This window comes from Astatotilapia calliptera, chromosome 5 (assembly GCF_900246225.1).
Source record: "Astatotilapia calliptera chromosome 5, fAstCal1.2, whole genome shotgun sequence".
In the NCBI taxonomy this organism is placed as follows: Eukaryota; Metazoa; Chordata; class Actinopteri; order Cichliformes; family Cichlidae; genus Astatotilapia; species Astatotilapia calliptera.
In genome coordinates, this window is record NC_039306.1 from 3,220,834 (window position 1) to 3,241,451 (window position 20,618).

The following is a 20,618-nucleotide window of genomic DNA, read 5'->3' on the forward strand; positions in this document are numbered from 1 at the left end:
AACAGCAATACATATCCAACTCATATACTGATTTTAGATGGGAACATATTTTCAGCATGTCATTTTGTATAACCTCTGCTGTTTTCATAGCTGAACTACATTAAAATATTTAGTGTAAATATAATGTTGTTTAACACAATCAAGGAGGAAGTTGAAAGATTATAAACTCTGCACAAAAGCTTATATGCAATATTATAATTCATTTAAAAGTTTTTAATCAGATAACAGGTCTGTGCATGATGTGTGACATATATTTGGGTGTCCTTGGTCACTGCTGGGTCAGGCCTTGGGTAGCACTAGAGACATGGCACTCATTTCTGAATTGACATTTTTTAGAGAATTTTATTTAAAATGTGGTTTTCCCTCTTTTTACCTCCACACCTGAACTGAGGCTTATTGATGGTACTTCTTTTGGCTCTTCAGATTTTTTTATTCTTAAATAAATTTATTACCAAAAAAGTTTTGTGTAAAAAGAAATACTAATGTAATCAAAATTATGATTATTTATATGTCTTACGATATATGACAACAAACATGGAGCAAGAAAAAAAGGAGGTGAAAAAAAGAAAGAAAAGCAGCTTCAGCTCCTGGGCAGGAACCGGCTCCAACCAGGGCTGGGCTGGGACAAAAAATCGGCCCACCAGGTATTATAGGAAAAGCCATAAAGCCTTGAATGAAAGCAAACACTGTTGTAACAGGGATGTACACTGTCTTGTTGGTATATATGTATGATTTCTATACATTTTCCATCAGATATTATAGATACAGATATTATAAGATTCAGATAATTATGTCTAGATAAAAATGTCTAGCTTTATTTATTACAGCTAGACATTTTAAATGAGAATAAGAAAGAAAAGTATTTCTTTGTGACCCCTTTCCTGTTAATGCCCTACCTGCTAGACCCGCCCTGCACAGTTACCAGCTGTCAGCTCCTTAGAAAAGGATCCAGGTGTTATTTGTCTTACAAACTTCCCTTCAACATTCATGTCACCTAAAAGGTAAACCTGTTTCTCCATCACCTGCAAACGTAACATTTTACGGTAGGTGAGAAATCATCAACATGTTACGTTTTCGGCCACCCAACACGTTCCTAAATCACGACATCGGAAAAATGAGGAAATATGAGAACCGTTTGGACTCAATCTACACATGTTTGCTCTTTTTCTTAAAATCACTTGGGAAAACACTATTTAACGTCATTAAAGTGCTGGTTAATGTTAGGAATAAGTTTAGGGTTACGGATAAGGTTAGGTTTAGGGCTGGATCGTCTATTACCGCGGGACCGTCATTACACTGGATTTCATCCATAACCCGGTGTTGTGCCAAAAAGTGATTGTCTGCCAAAAACTAATTTCCAATGTTTCTGTGTATTTTTTATGTGTAATATCTTTATGTATGTTCGTAAATAGACTTCGGTGAACAGGGTTTAAAAAGGGGTTATAAAGAGAATTTAAAAAATATCCATTTTTCAAGTATCTTTACAACTCTGTGTTACTGTAATACATTATAACCAATCTGGTCCTTTATCCCTAATATTGTAATATTTGCTGCCATTTCTGCTGTCCTCTTGGCCAACTTACTCTTACAAAAGACATTTTTAATGTTAATGAGATTTTTTTTTTAACTGCATAAATAAAGGTTATATAAAAGTCACTGCCAAAAACTGATTGCAGCTTCTACCTTGTAGCCCAACAAGTTACTTATAGCAGTTTAAATACGAGCAATCAGTTTTTGGCAGACAATCATTTTTTCACACAACACCGGCACATACCATAAGAACGCGAACGGTCACCTTTTGCGTTTCTCAGGACGTGACAAAACGTCGGGACATTATGCCTCGGGAGTGAGAACGGGCTGGTTCAGCTCTGATGATTCAGTAAGGACATCTTCTGGTTTCATCTTCATGTTTCCCTCTCACCAGGATATCCAAACCGACATCATGACCAGCAGCTTTACAGCTGTGGCTCCAGCAAACATCAGCTGATGCTAGAAATTAATATTAAATAAATTCTAACAACAGCTGATCAAGCTTAAACGTGCTGCTGTTGTTTACCGCGACATCCGCTGGTTTCCTCTTTGTGGGAGATAAACAAACAAGAGAGAAAAGCTGATCATTGATCAGTTTCATGACTAGAGTAGCAACAGGAGAGAGAGGGGAGAGAATGAGAGAAGAAGAGGAAGCTGACAGCATAAAGACAGAGAATAACTCCAGCTTTGTGTCTTTTTTTCCATTCTAGCTGAAATACGGGACAAATCGCGTTCCTTTGCGGCTCAATATAAAACGCGTAATATTTTCTCTGAATACGGAACAATTCCATTTTTTACCGGACGTTTGGCAACTCTACTAACTAACCTTATGAATAAAATAAAGTTCACTATCAGTAACATCATAGCACCCACCCAGCTGTATAGAAACTCCGTCATGCTAGCTAGTACGCAGTACGAGTTATTGTAACTGACTGTAAAAAGTCAGCACAGCGAAAATAAACTCCACCTAAACTTGGTTTATATCTGACCCAGATAGACTGCAGGTCATAACTTCTTACATTTCGGGCAGTATGTTCAAAGCTTGTCCACTCTGCGCTGTGATATTTTACACCACTACATCTGACACTTCCTTACATCACTGAGCTTAGCGATGTAAGGCACTAATGTAGCTGCTAGGAAACTTGCTCTTGAGCTAATCTGAAGACTACACGAAGTTTGGAAGTCTGTAGCGATTGACTGCAGAAAGTTGGTGACCTCTGTACTACGGCCTACCACTTCATGACTTATTTGCTGTTGTTTCACATGACTTCCACTTTTAACACTACTAATAGTCGATTATGAAGTATTTCATAGCGAGAAAATTTCATGACTGGATTAAATGAATGACTGGGTTAAATGCGTTAAAGATTTTAATCACACTAATCATAATGGCGTGTTAACACATTCTTGAAGGGGCCCCTTAGTTCCAGTGAAAGGAGCCTTTCATGCTTCAGCATACCAAGACGTTTGGACAATTTCCTGCTCCCAGCTTTGTGGGAACAGTTTGAAGATTTAAAAGTTTGAAGGTGGAACAGTTTGAAGACTCTAAAGAGCTTGAAAACAAAAGCTGGACATCTTTAAGTTGCTTGAAGACGGTTCAACTCTCATCCGAGAAGCTTCTTCATAGACATAGATGGCTTGTAAGTCCTCTGTGAACAACCGTCTTTGAACAGAGGCGATGGCTTACGACACAAACTGTCTGCCATCTATAATCTAGTTTTGAGATCCCTTCCCAGATGCTGTAATGCCCACTCACATCCTGGGCCTTTTGACCTCAGGAAATCACATGATAGGGTGGGGCCAGGTTTCACAGTCCAGACACTTTTCTTTCTAAGTTCTTTAGACTACCATTACCTGGATGACTGAGAACCTTCACAGACAACAGTTTGAATACATCTTTTTGTTCCAACATGACTGCAGACCAGTGTACAAAGCAAGCTCCATGAGGACATATAAGAGGGAGTTTGGCCCTGACCTGACCGAGTCTTAACCTCAACCTAAAGAACACCTTTGGGATGAATTAGAGCAGTCACCGCTCCAATTCTTCTCATCCAACATCTGTGTCTGACCTCACAAATGCACTTCTGGAAGAAAGATCTAAAATTCCCATAAACACTCCTAAACCTGTGGAAAGCCTTCCCAGTAGTGTTGAGGATGTTTTGCTGCAAAGGGTGGGCTGACATCATGTTAAACTCTGTGTATAACGTGCCCACCCCCAAGTCCCTATATGTATGTGTTATGAGAGTGTGAGTAATGTGGATGTCTAGGTTGCAGAATAAAATTTAGGCACAGGCAGCCAGAAGGGGACAGAGGGGGAGTGCCTCCCCTGCACCCTGGTGACACACCTGCACCCCAAGGTGTGTGTGTGGGTGTGGTGGAGCGGGAAGAAGGAGGCAGCTGAGGATGGGGAGGGAAGAAAGGGAGGGGCAAGTGGCCCCTCCCTGGGGCCAGCTCCCCCGCTGACCCCAGGAGGTATCCCAACACTCTGGAACCCACCAGGGCAATGTGGCCTAGGCCCATCCAGACCGGGGCCCACAGCAGCAGCACCACCCCGCCCCACAGAGTCCGGGGCAGCCCACCCGACCCCACCGCAGAGAAAACTGCACCCACCTCATCATCCAATCTTCTCCCAGACTGCACAACACAATAGACACCCAGTTTGAGTCATTCTCCACCTCTCCAATATCTCTCCCCTAAAGATATTGGAGTGAGCTCCTGTAGAGAGGAGACCTCCTGCAAAGATGTGCTTGGACTTCTGAGTTGTGAACACTCAAATCATTGCATGGCTCCGCCCATCAAAAAGTCTGTGCATTCACGAATATATATCGCCCAACGTTCATTATTGGACTGACAATTGTCGGTTGGAAAATTTTTACATATCGTCCAACCCTAGTGTTAACCACAGGGTGCTTAGGTTAAGTAACAATGTAGTTTGTTGTTGTTTTGGTTTAAGTGAAAATGTTTTATGTGTGTGTGTTCATGTGTTGTATATGAGTGTAGACTTGTATATAGTTAATCATGTATGGATCATTTAATGTCGAATTCTGAATATCGATCTGTAAGTAATGAAATTTGAAATAAGGGGGTAGGAACAGGAAAAATGTAATCCCACTCCTTTTCGAGCACACACATTGTATAGACATAGATATATACGTGAAACTTCATTTTTTATAAATTTTGTTTTTTCTTTTTTCCCTTGTTATTTCAGTTATATTACACCCCGGCCTAGGCAACCGGCGTGCAACGCAGGAAAATGAAAATAATGAAAAAACACACGAAAAAAACCCCACTAAGGCTCTCTACCAAAATCCCCAAAACGGAAGTGTCTCAAAACGAAAGTATTTACAAAACCCATTTACAGCTATTTACAACAAACTTTTTATTTACAACACGGGGGAAGATCGCGACCATGACACACTGAAACACAAGGCTTAAATACATAGAAGGATCAATCAGGGAATGGACCACAGGAGGGAAACACAGCTGGGGCAAATTAGACCTGACGAGACAAGGAAACGTAAACTGAACACACTAAGATAACACAGACTTTCAAAGTAAAGCAGGAAATACATGACAGTCACGCAAAAAACAAAACACTGACAACACCGAAACGTAACATTTCCCCCCACCCAAAAATCAAACATGTAACCCCAAGTGAGAAGTTTGATCCAGACAGACGAAGCCGATGACGGCTGGAGCGGTCCCACGGACCCTCCAGCAGACGACGAAGGCTGGAGCGGTCCCCTGGACCCTCCAGCGAAGGCGGATGAAGGCTGGAGCGGTCCCACGGACCCTCCAGCAGACGACAAAGGCTGGGGCAGTCCCCGGACCCCCCAGCGAAGGCAATCCCGGACGAGCCCCCATATGTTACACCCCGGCCTAGGCGTGCAACGCAGGAAAATAAAAATAAGAGAAAAAAACAAACAAACAAAAAAACTACTACGGTTCACCACAAAAAAATCCCAAAACGAAAGTATCGACAACTATTTACATTAAAGAAAAATAGGACATTTATTTACAGCAAAACACCAAACTATTTACAACAGGGGGAAGATCGCGACCCTGACACACTGAAACACAGGGTTTAAATACCTAGAAGGAGCAATCAGGAAATGGACAACAAGAGGGAAACACAGCTGGGGCAACACTGAACTGACGAGACAGGGAAACGTAAACTGAACACACTAAGATAACACAGACTTTCAAAGTAAAACAGGAAACACATAACAGTCACGCCAAAACAAAACGCCTAAAACAATACACTGCCAACGCCGAACCGTAACAGCATGTTCTAAAGAAAATCTATCTATATTTTGTCATACTGATGTAAAAGACAAAAAATAATGGGTATTAAGGCCCTTAATGAGCAGGCCTTTTGAATGGAGTCCTTTAATGCATGCACATGGCCTAGGGCCCTGATACACATATAATACAGAGAGATGTTTCAGATGTTTCTGGAGAGCTGGGGTTAGTGGATGTTGTAGCCTAAATGCTGACAATATCCTCTGACTTTTCATACTTTAAACAAAGACACTAGAGCATGTGTTGGTGTCATGTCAACCTAAGGAGATGGACCATAAGACAAAGCATGATATTGACACATTTGCAGAGATTCTTGTCTCTTCTCTGTGAGCTAGCAAAAGTGCCTAATACACACGTGCATGCACTAATGGGTACGAGCACTCCTACTACTCACAAACATTTAGGCACTGTCTCCCTCTCTCACACATACAGTATAGACACACCTGACGTCATTTGCATATAACCACTATTATAAATTATCAAATCACTGGCAAGTGCTACAAGACAGAAGTCAACCATAACCAGGTGAGCACCTATTCTTTGGTGGGTGGGGTTGTTTATAAAAACAATTTATATATTCTTTGAGATTTTTATTGTACTGAATCATTTAGTGTAGTATATTTTATTTTATGTGATCAGCTATATAATAACTCTGATTGTAACACAACCAGGCGCAATTATCAACTATGATTTAAGTTACTGCTTTGACTGAGAATGCTACTATTATCCAGCTCGTTGTGACTAAGTTAATGTTATAGGTCAAACTTGGAGTTTTTTCTTTAATGAAAATGTCTTATTGCAGTTCACACTTAACTAAAGCAGAGTTTAGTGCAGAAAAGCATAGTTTGTTGTAAACTGGAGCAGAAAGGTTTTTGAACTTTATAAAATTGATGAGAATAAATAATTTATGGTGGATTACATTGCAGAAAATGCATTTTCTGAAATGTAAATTATTTGCTTAAGCAAAATGAATTATTTTTGATTCTTGGATATGGTGTTTTATGGTTGGTGTAATAGTGTTGCAGAATATTTAAGATTTCTAAGATTATTATTAATCAGATAAGGAATGCTCATAGATATCAACACTTTGCCGTGTTTTTAAAGTTAACACCTTCTGTGTTACAACCTGCCATAACAATCAATGATGTCTACAGGTTTTTTGGCCAACTCAAGAACCTTTCAAATGCTGCCATGAATTTGACAACAGTTACGTATCGGGACCCGTTAAACATAGCTATTGTCAAGAATGTGATAACTGTGGTCCTCAGTATCGCCATCATCTATGTCAACGGCACCTTGCTGCACACATTCAAAAAACATGAGGTCTGTATCCTGCTCATAAATTTTGCATCTATTTATTACATCCATTTAGAACTAGATACTAGACGACAGAATGTGATATGTTCTGCACGGTGAACATTCCATCGCGCAAAGAGACGTTGGAGTGACGTCTTTTAAGTGATATTTTTGGACGTCCAAGTTTGGTCACTGAAGCAGTTGTTTTTTATCCACCGTTCAATGTTTAGTGGAATAATTCACCTTTCATGTTCTAAATCCTGTCCTTCTCTTCAGGTTTTCAACACAAATCCTCGTTACATCCTGTACATTCATCTGGTAATCAATGATATCCTCCTGCTCATCATGTTCACCCTCCTTCAAGTTCTCAGTTACGCCATTTTCACTCTTCATGTGCCCTTCTGTATTATTTTGCTAGTGATTGCCGTCATTTCCAGCCTTAACACTCCAATGACCCTCGCTGTGATGGCAGTAGAGTGTTATGTTGCCATATGCTTCCCTCTCCAGCACTCACAGATCTGTACAGTCAAAAATGTAACCGTTGTGATCACAGTGATATGGATGCTAAGTTCACTTACAATTCTGCCAGATTTATTCACCATCTTGGCCACAGAATCCAGAGATTTCTTTCATTCAAGAGTCTTCTGCCTTTGGAAAACAACTTTCAGACCTCCTGAGCTAGAAAAGAAGAAAGATATATCCAACATTGTATTTCTGGTTATTGTTTGGCTCACCCTTGTCTACACATATTTCAGAATCCTTTTCGCTGCACAGGCAGCTGCTACAAACGCCAGGAAAGCAAGAAACACTGTACTGCTGCACGGCTTCCAGCTGCTGCTGTGCATGCTCAACTACGTGCATGATTTGCTGCTCAATGGTTTGACATCCTTGTTTCCAAGTGGAGTACTGACTATTCGCTACACAGTCTCAATACTAATACATGTTTTGCCTCGAATCATCAGTCCAATTATTTATGGGATACGAGATAAGATGTTCAGAAAGTACCTGAAAAAATACTTGTTTCATACAAAAAATGCTAATGCTTTTGTACACAGGTAACCCAGACAAGACAGACATTGTTGACGTTACACATTTATCAATTTCTCTTAATTTTATTACCATTTTCTTTTAGATACAGGCTAAGTAGAAGTAATGGGAGTAGTGAAATTCACTTTATGTTTCTCATATCATACTGACTTACAATTTTTTTGATCTTTCTAAACTCTCATTCACAGTGAAACAGTGTTCTGTTAGTCTCTGCATTTTGAAGCTGTAGGCAGAAATACTGTAACTTCCTGTTTGTATCACAAAGGAGAAAACTGCAGTAACCTAACCTACAGCAAATAAAAACATATTTTCATGAGTTTTCAGAATTTGGTGTTATTGGATTCATTTTTGGTGCTCAGTGTTTAGTGTAATATGTTCCAAAGTAAGATGCTACTTCATTGACAGTCCATTTTTCCATAAAGCATTACTGTGCTAAATTGAAAAATGGTATAACAGTTTTGTTGTTACTTATGTAAGACAGGTTCTCCAATTATGTGCATGATGGGAAAATAATCAAATGAGCCTTTTTCCTGCAAACATTTTGCTACCATTGGCTCACTAATGGATTTTATGTGGTGGTTTATGTGGAGGGAAATTTTGAAATTGCAGAGCAGGATACTTTATATAGTACTGTTAATTAGTAATTATTGCTTTTGGCTTCCTGTAAGCTACATTAGTGCTTGAACTTGCAGTGATGAAGTGAATGAAGAACACCACTGAACTGATCTGAATGGACTGGCTCATTGTCAGTGATCTGATCCAGCTTTTCAGTTTTCACTTGTGTTATTTGGTATCATACTTGAATTTTTCGTGACATGGGGTATTCGTAAGTCAGGGTTCCACTGTATTTAAGAATATTTTGTGTTTTTTTTTTTATTTATGTGTGCTCAAATGGAATAATATGGTAATAATAATACATTTGTCTTAAATTATGGATGCTGTGTCGGTCGCGAACGAAGTGGCTCTTAGAGCCGGATCTTTGAAGTGAACGACACGAGCCGGCTCCTTATCGCCAGCCGTGGGTTTTTTTTTTCTTTCTCTCTCCCTCTCTCTCACTCTTTTTTTCTGCTTCACTCAGCACACGAGCCTTGTGCTTTGTGCTGGGAAGAGGGGGGAGGGGTGGAATTTACACTCGCAGTAGCACAGGAACAGAGCAGGCGAGAGAGAGAGAGAGAAAGAGAGCCAGGGACAACAACGTCACATTAGAAAGGTATAGTAATCACAGTTGTGGATGTTAAAAGATTCACAAAGTTTATTCATGCAGGCCCATATGACAGAGAATGTGCATCTTCATTTTGTTTTCATATTTTCGTTTATATGTAATTGTGTTGTGGTTTGCAGTGTTTTGTGTTGTTTTACTTAAAATTTGTTTAAAAGGAAAAAGCTAAAAATTTAAATAGCTAAAAGTTGAACTGCGAATAGTTGGTTTTTGTAATATATGATTTATTTATTACATTTCATGTGGAGAGAATAAATAAAAGTAGATTTACGGTGGCCCCTAGAGACAAAGCACGTACAAACTCCAAAACACGTACAAAACACAACAGAAGTGCTCCAGGATGCAGGCAAAGTGTTGAGCTTTTGTTACCTAGTGGCTACACAAGCAAGCAATTACCAACGACCGGATTTGGTGTGTGGTAGTAACAGGTAAATGAACATTTTTTTAAATGATTTGAATATATATGAGTGGTATATATACAAACACCCAGCACGCCCCTGTGGCCGGTTTATCCTTCAAGCTCGGGTCCTCTACCAGAGCCCTGGGAGCTTGAGGGTTCTGCGCAGTATCTTAGCTGTTCCCAGGACTGCGCTCTTCTGGACAGAGATCTCCGATGTTATTCCCGGGATCTGCTGGAGCCACTCGCCTAGCTTGGGAGTCACCGCACCTAGTGCTCCGATTACCACGGGGACCACCGTTACCTTCACGCTCCACATCCTCTCGAACTCTTCTGTGAGCCCTTGGTATTTCTCCAGCTTCTCGTGTTCCTTCTTCCTGATATTGCTGTCATTCGGAACCGCTACATCGATCACTACGGCCGTCTTCTTCTGTTTGTCTACCACCACTATGTCCGGTTGGTTAGCCACCACCATTTTGTCCGTCTGTATCTGGAAGTCCCACAGGATCTTAGCTCGGTCATTCTCCACCACCCTTGGGGGCATCTCCCATTTTGACCTCGGGACTTCCAGGTTGTACTCAGCACAGATGTTCCTGTACACTATGCCGGCCACTTGGTTATGGCGTTCCATGTATGCCTTGCCTGCTAGCATCTTGCACCCTGCTGTTATGTGCTGGATTGTCTCTGGGGCATCTTTACACAGCCTGCACCTGGGGTCTTGCCTGGTGTGATAGACCCCAGCCTCTATGGATCTTGTACTCAGAGCTTGTTCTTGTGCTGCCATGATTAGTGCCTCTGTGCTGTCTTTCAGTCCAGCTTTGTCCAGCCACTGGTAGGATTTCTGGATATCAGCCACCTCCTCTATCTGCCGGTGGTACATACCGTGCAGGGGCCTGTCCTTCCATGATGGTTCCTCGTCTCCCTCCTCTTTCTTGGGTTTCTGCTGCCTGAGGTATTCACTGAGCACTCGGTCAGTTGGGGCCATCTTCCCAATGTATTCTTGGATGTTCGTTGTCTCATCCTGGACTGTGGTGCTGACACTCACCAGTCCCCGGCCCCCTTCCTTCCGCTTAGCGTACAGCCTCAGGGTGCTGGACTTGGGGTGAAACCCTCCATGCATGGTAAGGAGCTTTCTTGTCTTTATGTCAGTGGCTTCTATCTCCTCCTTTGGCCAGCCTATTACCCCAGCAGGGTACCTGATCACGGGCAGGGCGTAGGTGTTGATGGCCCGGATCTTGTTCTTACCATTCAGCTGACTCCTCAGGACTTGCCTGACCCTCTGCAGGTACTTGGTGGTTGCAGCCTTTCTAGCGGCCTCTTCATGGTTCCCATTTGCCTGCGGGATCCCCAGGTACTTGTAACTGTCCTCTATGTCTGCAATGTTGCCTTCTGGTAGTTCAATCCCCTCAGTTCTGACTGCCTTCCCTCTCTTTGTTACCATTCGACTACACTTCTCCAGTCCAAACGACATTCCAATGTCATTGCTGTATAGCCTGGTAGTGTGGATCAGTGAATCAATGTCTCGTTCACTCTTGGCATACAGCTTGATGTCATCCATGTACAGGAGGTGGCTGACAACTGCTCCGTTCCGTAGTCAGTATCCGTAGCCAGTCTTGTTAATGATCTCACTGAGGGGGTTCAGGCCTATTCAGAACAGCAGTGGGGACAGAGCATCTCCTTGGTAGATCCCGCACTTCAATTCAATTCAATTCAATTTTATTTATATAGCGCCAAATCACAACAAAAGTCGCCTCAAGGCGCTTCATACTCAAGGCGCTTCACTTGATGGTGACTTGTGCTATGGGCTTGGAGTTGGCCTCTAGTGTTGTACGCCACATCCCCATTGAGTTCCTGATGAAGGCTCTTAGGGTCCTGTTGATCTTGTACAATTCTAAGCATTCCAGTATCCAGCTGTGGGGCATTGAGTCATAGGCCTTCTTGTAATCAATCCAGGCAGTGCACAGGTTGGTCAGTCTTGCAGTCTTGGCTGACTGTTCTGTCTACCAGTAGCTGGTGTTTTGCGCCTCTGGTATTCTTGCCAATCCCTTTCTGTGTCCCGCTCATGTATTGACCCATGTGCCTGTTCATCTTAGCTGATATGATGCCTGACAGGAGCTTCCATGTAGTACTGAGGCAGGTTATTGGTCGGTAGTTGGATGGGACCGGTCCCTTCTTGGGGTCCTTGGGGATCAGGACCGTTCGACCTTCGGTTAGCCATTCCGGGTGTCTCTCGTTAACTAGCGGCTGGTTCATTTGTGCTTGAAGACGCTCGTGGAGTGCAGTCAGCTTCTTCAGCCAGTAGGCGTGAACCATGTCGGGCCCTGGTGCTGTCCAGCTCTTCATACTGGAGACCCTTTCTTGGATATCTGCCACTGTGATGGTTACTGGACCCTGTTCAGGGAGGTCGCTATGGTCTGCCCTCAGATCCACTAGCCACTGAGCATTGCCATTATGGGTTGTGTCCTTCTCCCATATGCTCTTCCAGTATTGCTCCGTCTCCAGCCTTGGTGGTGCTGTTCTCTTATTATTATTGTGCCCTTGCCACTGAGAGTACACCTTTGCTGGTTCTGTGGAGAACAGCTGGTTTATTCTCCTGCCTTCTATCGCTCTGGTGTACCTCCTCAAGCGGCTGGCCAAGGCTGTGAGTCTTTGCTTGGCAGTTTCCAAGGCCTCAGGTATGGACAGTTTGCTGTATTTCTTAGGCACCTTCTTTGTCACACCTTCTACAACTCCGTTAGTTGGCTAACCTCCCTACGTGCTACTTTGATCTTGCCCTCTAGCCTCCTTCTCCATGGAGGGTACTGCCCCTTGTGGCTGTTCAACTTGTAGCCAAGCATCTCACTGATCACTGCTGCCGTATTGTACATCAGCTTGTTAGTGTCAGTAATCGTGGTTGTAGGTATCATCTGTAGTGCTGCATTAACATCATCTAGCAGACCTTCTGAGGGTACTTCACGTAATCTTGGTAACCAGCTACGGGGGATCAAGGTTTCAAGCTTGGCCATGATCCTATTTTTCAGGTCAGTTCCTCTCGCACTCAACGATCCTTCTCCTATCGCACTTGGGGCTATGTACCCAATCTCGGGTAGGGGTGATGATATCTCCCCCCTGACCTGGCATCCTGACTCCTTGCCGTAGCATTTATGTTGTACCTTGTCAATCTCTAGCTGTGATAGCAGTCCCTTCTTTCGAATGTTGGAACACTGAGCTACTAGTTGTTTCGCTGTCATTGTGGATGTTGGGTATCGAAGAATCCATAGGTCCCTCATCCTATTCGTGTAGCCCCTTCCGCCAGGGTTACTTGCGTAGTAGCATTCCAACAACGCCCTGTTTTCGTCTCTTGCCCACCGATGCCTTCTTGTTCCAGTAGCCCACTTGTCGTCAGGGTGCCCTGGTTCCTCAACACCTGACGCAGACCTTGTTGATCCGGGCGACGTCCGAGCCGGCATGCCTTCATATTTATCTGTCTCGCTCATGTCTGCGGTAGGCTCACTAAGCATAGGGGGTCTAGCCTTAGGACCCTTACTGGATACAGACGCCCCAGGCAGGAATCGAACTTGCGATCCTCTGCTCCAAAGGCGTGTATATATATATATATATATATATATATATATATATGTATATATATATATATATATATATATATATATATATATATATATATATATATATATATATATATGAATGAGCTGGCTCTTTTCAGTGAGCCAAGCCAAAAGAGACGGTTCTCTAAAAAGAGCCGGAAATCCCATCACTAGTCTTTTTTTTTTTTTTTTTTTTTTTTTTTTTTGACATCAGAAACAGCAGCATGTGACATCACGTGATGGCGGCGCTTCAGTTCATCCTTTGTCATCTTTTTTTTTTTTTTTTTTTTTAAATAGGACAGGGGGAAAGAATGAAAGAAAGAGGGGGAGAGAAAGAAAGAAAACCAAAGGGGAGAAGAGACGGTGAGAAGGGGGGGAAGAGAGAAAAAACAAACAAACAAACAAACAAACAAAAAACAACTCCTGGGTCACCTGTATGGAGAAAAAAAAACAAACAAACAGAGGAGACAGCAAACAACAAAGAGCAACATAATAATAGAAGAAAAAAAGCACCATCACAATAAACTAGCTAGTCATAGATATCAATAGTTACTAAATAATAGACGATATTGTTCAGCACGCAAGATAGACAGCGCACAGTGTGCTTTGAGGCAGCAGCCAAGAAAGCTTTAGTCCGCGTCTGTGAATACCCATGTGTACACCTGTGTGCATACCTGTGTGGATCAGCATGCTTGCATTCCAAAGGTTTCTCCATGTAATGATCTGTTAGGGAGTGTGGGGAGCCACAGCCCCGTCCTTTATGGTATCAAGCGGGTATGGAGGAGATCAAAACTCCAGACATCCAGAGGCCCCCAGAACACAAGAGACCAAGGAAGACCCACAGAGGGGCAGCTGCGCCACTGTCCCAGTAAGAGCTAAGGAGAGTCCCAGATGAGGGCTCATTCAGCAGCCGCGGAGCAGAAGCCAGGGGGAGTTGCAGTGATGCGCCCGTGGGCTCCGCCGGCAGCCAGCTGTGCCTGAGTGACCGAGCCCCAGGCCGAGAGGCCGGGGGCACCCCACCTCCGAAATGGCCCGAGCGAGCCCCAATAAGCGGCCGCCAAGGAGTGAGCCGGTGTGTACCCGGACGCCCACCCCCAGATACAAAGAACCACCAACGCACCGACACCTGAGGGAGTCCGCCACCGGCAGGGGAAGTGGTGGTGGGTGGAGATAGGCCTCCAAACCTTGGAAGGCCCGAGATGTCCCCAGAGAGGTGGCGTCTGATACCCAACCTGACATATAGATACAAACATACAGGCACACACAGACACAAACATCCATTCCCACCCTCATGCTCTCATATGCACTTACACCACATTCAACCAACGTGGGGACAGACATAAAGAGACACTGTATACACGATCACACTCCCCAAGCGTACTCTACAAACCGGGTCTAGGTACCCCTGCCCCTGGAGGGGGGCAGGGGTACCTAGTCTTTAATAGATTTTGATATAATACTGTTCAAACATGATCTCAGATTCCAAAGTGAAAAACATAACATGCTGCAAGTGTGTTGACCAAAAATTATTTTCAAGAACATATATCTTTAAAAATATTTTAAGTATGAAGCTATAGTTTCATAGCAAATATTACATATGTCCAAAATTTTGAATGTAATTTTTTTAAACCCATCAGAAATGATTGTGCAGAAATTGTTCTGAAAATTTGATGATTTGAAATGGAATGACCCTTATGTTAACTGATAATTGCAGTGGTGTGAAAAATAGTTTGCCCCCTTTTGCGTACATTTAATTCAATTCAATTTTGCCTCAAGGTGCTTTGAATTCTAATGTAAACACTCTACAATAATAAAAAGACAACAGAGCAAACCCCACAAATCATATGACCCCCTATGAGCTAGCAACAGGAAGAAACCTCCAGCAGAACCAGGCTCAGGAAGGGACGGTACATGTGCATTGAAGGACATTTCGTGGTCAAAAATGACTCCAAAGTTCCTCACAGTATCTCTGGAGACCAAGGTAATGCCATCCAGAGTAGATATCTGGTTAGATACCATATTTCCAAGATTTTTAGGCCTGAGTACAATAACCCCAGTTTCATCTGAATTTAGAAGTAAAAAATGAGAGGCCATCCATGTCATTTTGTCTTTAGGCCATTCCTTAGGTTTAACAAATTGGTGTGCGTTATCTGGCTTCATGCATAGATAAACTGCATAGCAGTGAAAATAGATGCTACGCCCTGTAATGACATTGCCTAAAATAATCATGTATAAAGTAAACAGAACTAGACCTACCACAGAACCCTGTGGAACTCCATAATCAGCCTAAGTGTATGAAGTGGAGTCTGCAAATACATGAACAAATTGGACTCTATGAGATAGATAGGATTCAAACCACTGCAACAGAATCTCTTTAATACCTCCAGCACGATCACAAATTTAAATATTAGAAAAAAATCTTACTAGTAAACACAAGTAAAATATGCTAACCTTAACCCTAACCCTAAAAAGTGGATTGTAAAGAGCTGAAGCAGTATTTAAAATGTTTTCATTCACATTTGTGAATTTGTTAAGTTGCTATGTTTTATCTAAACGCGTTCATGAGTCACACCTCACATAATGGGGCAACAGTTTGAGGCCTTCACTAAACCACACTCTCACCAAACTCTCTCACACACACAAAGGCCTTTGCTATTACTTGACTACCCTGTATTAGTAGCTGACCTGCTAGACAGATGTATGACATGTGAGATGGTAACCACCTGAGTGCCTCTTCTGTGTTTTCTTGCATATAAATTCATAATATAATATTTTGCCTGTATAACAAATATTACTTCAGTTAAAACTTCATGTTTAGAAATGAACATTGTCTGGATCTTCTTCTCTTTACTCTTATGAAATGAGAGATATATGTGTGAACTTAAAAATGTATGCATATAAAATCACTTACAAATCGAGCTTGAGTGAGAATAGAAGTTGTTTCTCACAGCAGACATGTTGAAAATAACAACTGAAGACCAAGGTTAAATTAGCAGCTTCAATTTAGTGTTTAGTCTATGGTGTACCATTTTTCTCCCTTTGTTTTCCCCTATGCCGATAAATGAGTAAGTTTAAAAAAATGATATGGTGGCAGCACATGGCAGCATGGTAGTTTAGTGGTTAGCATTGTTACCTCACAGCAAGAAAGTCCTGAGTTCAGTTCTAACATCTGTGTGGAGTTTTCATGTTTTCCCTGTGTGTCCCTGTTTTAGTGTTAATTGATTCAAAATTGGAAATAGGGCAACCTTTTGCACTAATGTGAGTGTTGTCTGTCTCTGCGTGTTAGCCCTGTAACAGACTGGTGGCCTGTTCAGGGTGTGCCCTGCCCTGAAGACAGCTGGGATAGGCTCCAATGCCCCATGACCCTGAATAGGATGAGAGGATGGATGGACATGGTCCATAAGAAGTGTGATGCATTTAAAATAATGGTCATCATCAATCACCAGAAAATGAGAAAACTAGTTTATGGTAGGCATTCAATTTCAATTTCAATTTCAATTTTATTTCTATAGCACATTTAAAAGTCACAAGTACAACAAAGTGCTTCACAAACGAACCATACTTGCAATTTACAACAGGAGAAAACAGTTATCAAAGAATAAAATTATAAAATAATAATATAATAATATAAGAACAGACATTACAATGTAAGACAAAACTATGTAATAAACATATTATCAAAATTATATTTGTAAATTGATTTAAAAGCCATAGATTGTTTTGTGATAATAATATTTATGAGAGGACAAACAATGTCAGTATTAAAGTTTTCTCTGTTATATATTCCCTGAGAAGTGACATGCTGATGAATAATGTCAGGAGTGTGTCTCTGACTTCTGAATCCCAACTGGAAGCTGGTTCCACAGAAGAGGGGCCTGAAAGCTGAAGGCTCTGCCTCCCATTCTAATTTTTACCTCCGTCCACATATGTGGACATCACATTTTGGGTTATTTAGATTTAGACCAAAATCCTCAATTTTGCTCTGCAAGGGCCTGATATCCAGGACATTATACTGCTACTGTTTTATCAAAATTTTAAACAAATATCCTCAGATGTGGCTCATATTATTTCTTAAAAACAAAAATAAGGTAGAAAAAAAATAAAGCTGGTAATTCTTTGTTTATACATTTCTCCGGCTCCAATCAGCCCAAATATCAAAGAGAAATTAAAAATGCATGCCTTGGAGGTTAAAATACTCCAGGAATCACAAGAGAACCCAGCCAGCCTCGAGTTTCGTTAGCTGGGGGTTTTGTGATGTGCTTTTTTGTTTAGGGCTGTAGGGAACCAGCCCTTAGAGGGGGGGTACTGTCACGGTTCTTGTTCACGGTATTTTGAGTTTATTATGTTTTGGTTTAATTTTGCATCATGGATTGTTTTCTTGTTCTCTTGTTGTGGTTGTGATTAGTATTATTATTAGAGTTTCATGTTTCTGTTATCCATGTTTTAGGAATTGTGGTTTCATGTATAGTTCAGTTCCATGTGTCATTTTCTGTCTCTCTGTGTTGAGTCCGTGTCTCTGAGTTGTGATTCATGTTTCCTGTTTTATTGTGAAAGTCTTTGTCTTATGTTAATGTGTGCAACTTTGTTCCCTCTGTCTCGTTAGCCCTGATCTCTCCCAGCTGTGTCTCCCTCCTGTTGCCGATTCCCCCGTTGCTACCCTGTGTGTATATAAGCCCTGTGTTTTCCCATGCTCGGTGTCGCGTTGTACCATCAGATTATGCCTGTGTGTTTTTTGGTCTCAGTGTTCAGGCCTCACTTCATGTTTTGTTTTCTTGCCAGCAATAAAGCTGAGGTTTTTGAGTTGCATTCCGTCTTCCGAGTCCTGCATTTGAATCCTCATCTCCGCCTGCCCGCACACAGAGCCCTGACAAAAACCCACTGCATGTGGGGAAGAAACAAAACAAATAAGAATTTAAAAGAAAGTATAAGTTTAAGAGATTAAGACCTAAAAAACACTCAATGATGAGCAAAACTGAAAACACGTCATAGGTGACGAATTATGAATTTAGGACCCGTTTTAAAGTCCTTTTATTGGTTTTTAAACCTCTAAATGGTCTGGCACCTGTTTATTTGTCTGACTTGTTGAAACCCCACGTCCCCACTCGTTCCCTTCGGTCAGCTGAGCAGTTGCTGCTTTCGGCCCCAAAGTCTTGGCTGAAACTTGGAGGAGACCGAACGTTCTCTGTTGCAGCGCCGATGCTTTGGAATAACCTTCCTCTCCATATTAGACAGGCTACATCAGTGCCAGTTTTAAGTCTTTATTAAATATCATTAAATATAAATAAAACTAAAGCAATGTTTTTCGGTAATTTAAAATATAATATAGAATTAACAATTATCATTGAAGGTGTACCAATTGATAATGTGAGTGAAAACAAATTTTTGGGAGTTGTAATTGATAACAAAATTTCATGGAAACCCCACGTCAGACACATAAAAAACAAAATTTCCAGAAGCATCGCAGTTTTGAACAAAGTGAAACCATACCTTGATAAAGATGCACTTCGTACTCTGTACTGTACCCTGGTTCTTCCATATTTTATATATTGTGTGGAAGTGTGGGGAAACACATATAAAAATACAACTAATCCATTAGTCACAGTATAGAAACGAGCACTGCGTATTATTCACAAGGCTGGTTATCTAGATCATACTCACAAACTCTTTCTTCAGGCAAAGTTACTTCAATTCCAGGATCTGGTTAATTACAATACATCTATAATCTTATACAAAGCCTTTAATAAATTTCTCCCGGCAAATTTACAAACTATATTTGAAATTCGAGAAAGGGTTTATAATGTGAGAGGCTTTGGAGAATTCAAATTACCCAGAACTCGAACAACCCGTAAAGGTTTTTGTGTGTCTGTATGTGGTGTGAAACTCTGGAACAGTCTGAGTTTACAATTGAAACAATGCAAAAATATTCATAGATTTTAATTTCTCTACAAACAGTTGGTCTGGTCACAGTATACTCAATGATGGTTTTAGTGTGCTCTGTAATGTCTGTTCTCTTACCATTGCTGGTATGGATTCCAAAAAAAAAGAAAGTGTGTGCGTATGTATGTACATGTACATGTATATGTATGTGTGTTTGTCACTATGTAATTAGTATTGCTTGTTACCTGTGGTAACGCAATTTATAATTAATATATATTCTGTATTCAGTTATGAAGGTTCTATTTGTTGTTGCGAGCTGCCGTTGAGATGCTTGCATGTGCCCGGGGCTGTTGATGGTTTATTTGGTTGCAACGATGAGCGTAGCTGCGGGAAGCTTATTGTTTTTTGTTGATGAGTGAGTATAGGGGTGGGATTTAATAAGTTTTCTTCGTCCCACTCCTTGTCAGGTAATTTTTGTTTTTTGTTTTGTGCACTTTATGTTCAATATATGTATTTTTGTTGTGCCTGAAATGAACAAATAAATGAATGAATGAATGAATGAATGAATGAATGAATTTGAAACGCGTAACATTTTCTCTGAATACGGAACAATTCCATTTTTTACCGGACGTTTGGCAACTCTACTAACTAACCTTATGAATAAAATAAAGTTCACTATCAGTGACATCATAGCACCCACCCAGCTGTATAGAAACTCCGTCATGCTAGCTAGTACGCAGTACGAGTTATTGTAACTGACTGTAAAAAGTCAGCACAGCGAAAATAAACTCCACCTAAACTTGGTTTATATCTGACCCAGATAGACTGCAGGTCATAACTTCTTACATTTCGGGCAGTATGTTCAAAGCTTGTCCACTCTGCGCTGTGATATTTTACACCACTACATCTGACACTTCCTTACATCACTGAGCTTAGCGATGTAAGGCACTAATGTAGCTGCTAGGAAACTTGTTCTTGAGCTAATCTGAAGACTACACGAAGTTTGGAAGTCTGTAGCGATTGACTGCAGAAAGTTGGTGACCTCTGTACTACGGCCTACCACTTCATGACTTATTTGCTGTTGTTTCACATGACTTCCACTTTTAACACTACTAATAGTCGATTATGAAGTATTTCATAGCGAGAAAATTTCATGACTGGATTAAATGAATGACTGGATTAAATGAATGACTGGGTTAAATGCGTTAAAGATTTTAATCACACTAATCATAATGGCGTGTTAACACATTCTTGAAAGGGGCCCTTAGTTCCAGTGAAAGGAACCTTTCATGGTTCAGCATACCAAGACGTTTGGACAATTTCCTGCTCCCAGCTTTGTGGGAACAGTTTGAAGATTTAAAAGTTT

The 20,618-nt window shown here is 41.4% G+C and overlaps 1 protein-coding gene across 1 annotated transcript; it reads left to right on the forward strand.

The window, feature by feature from the left end:
* Window positions 1–7,023: 7,023 nt before the first annotated feature.
* LOC113021627 (odorant receptor 131-2-like) lies at window positions 7,024–8,187 on the forward strand. Its single transcript, XM_026166326.1, has 2 exons — window positions 7,024–7,155; window positions 7,405–8,187. Exons 1-2 carry the CDS (start codon window positions 7,024–7,026, stop codon window positions 8,185–8,187), a joined length of 915 nt encoding a protein of 304 aa, XP_026022111.1.
* The last annotated feature ends 12,431 nt before the right edge of the window (window positions 8,188–20,618 follow it).

Coding starts and splice junctions, on each gene's coding strand:
- LOC113021627 (XM_026166326.1), top strand. CDS start 7,024: ATGAATTTGACAACAGTTACGTATCGGGACCCGTTAAACATAGCTATT. Junction 7,156..7,404: donor ACACATTCAAAAAACATGAG/GTCTGTATCCTG, acceptor CCTTCTCTTCAG/GTTTTCAACACAAATCCTCG.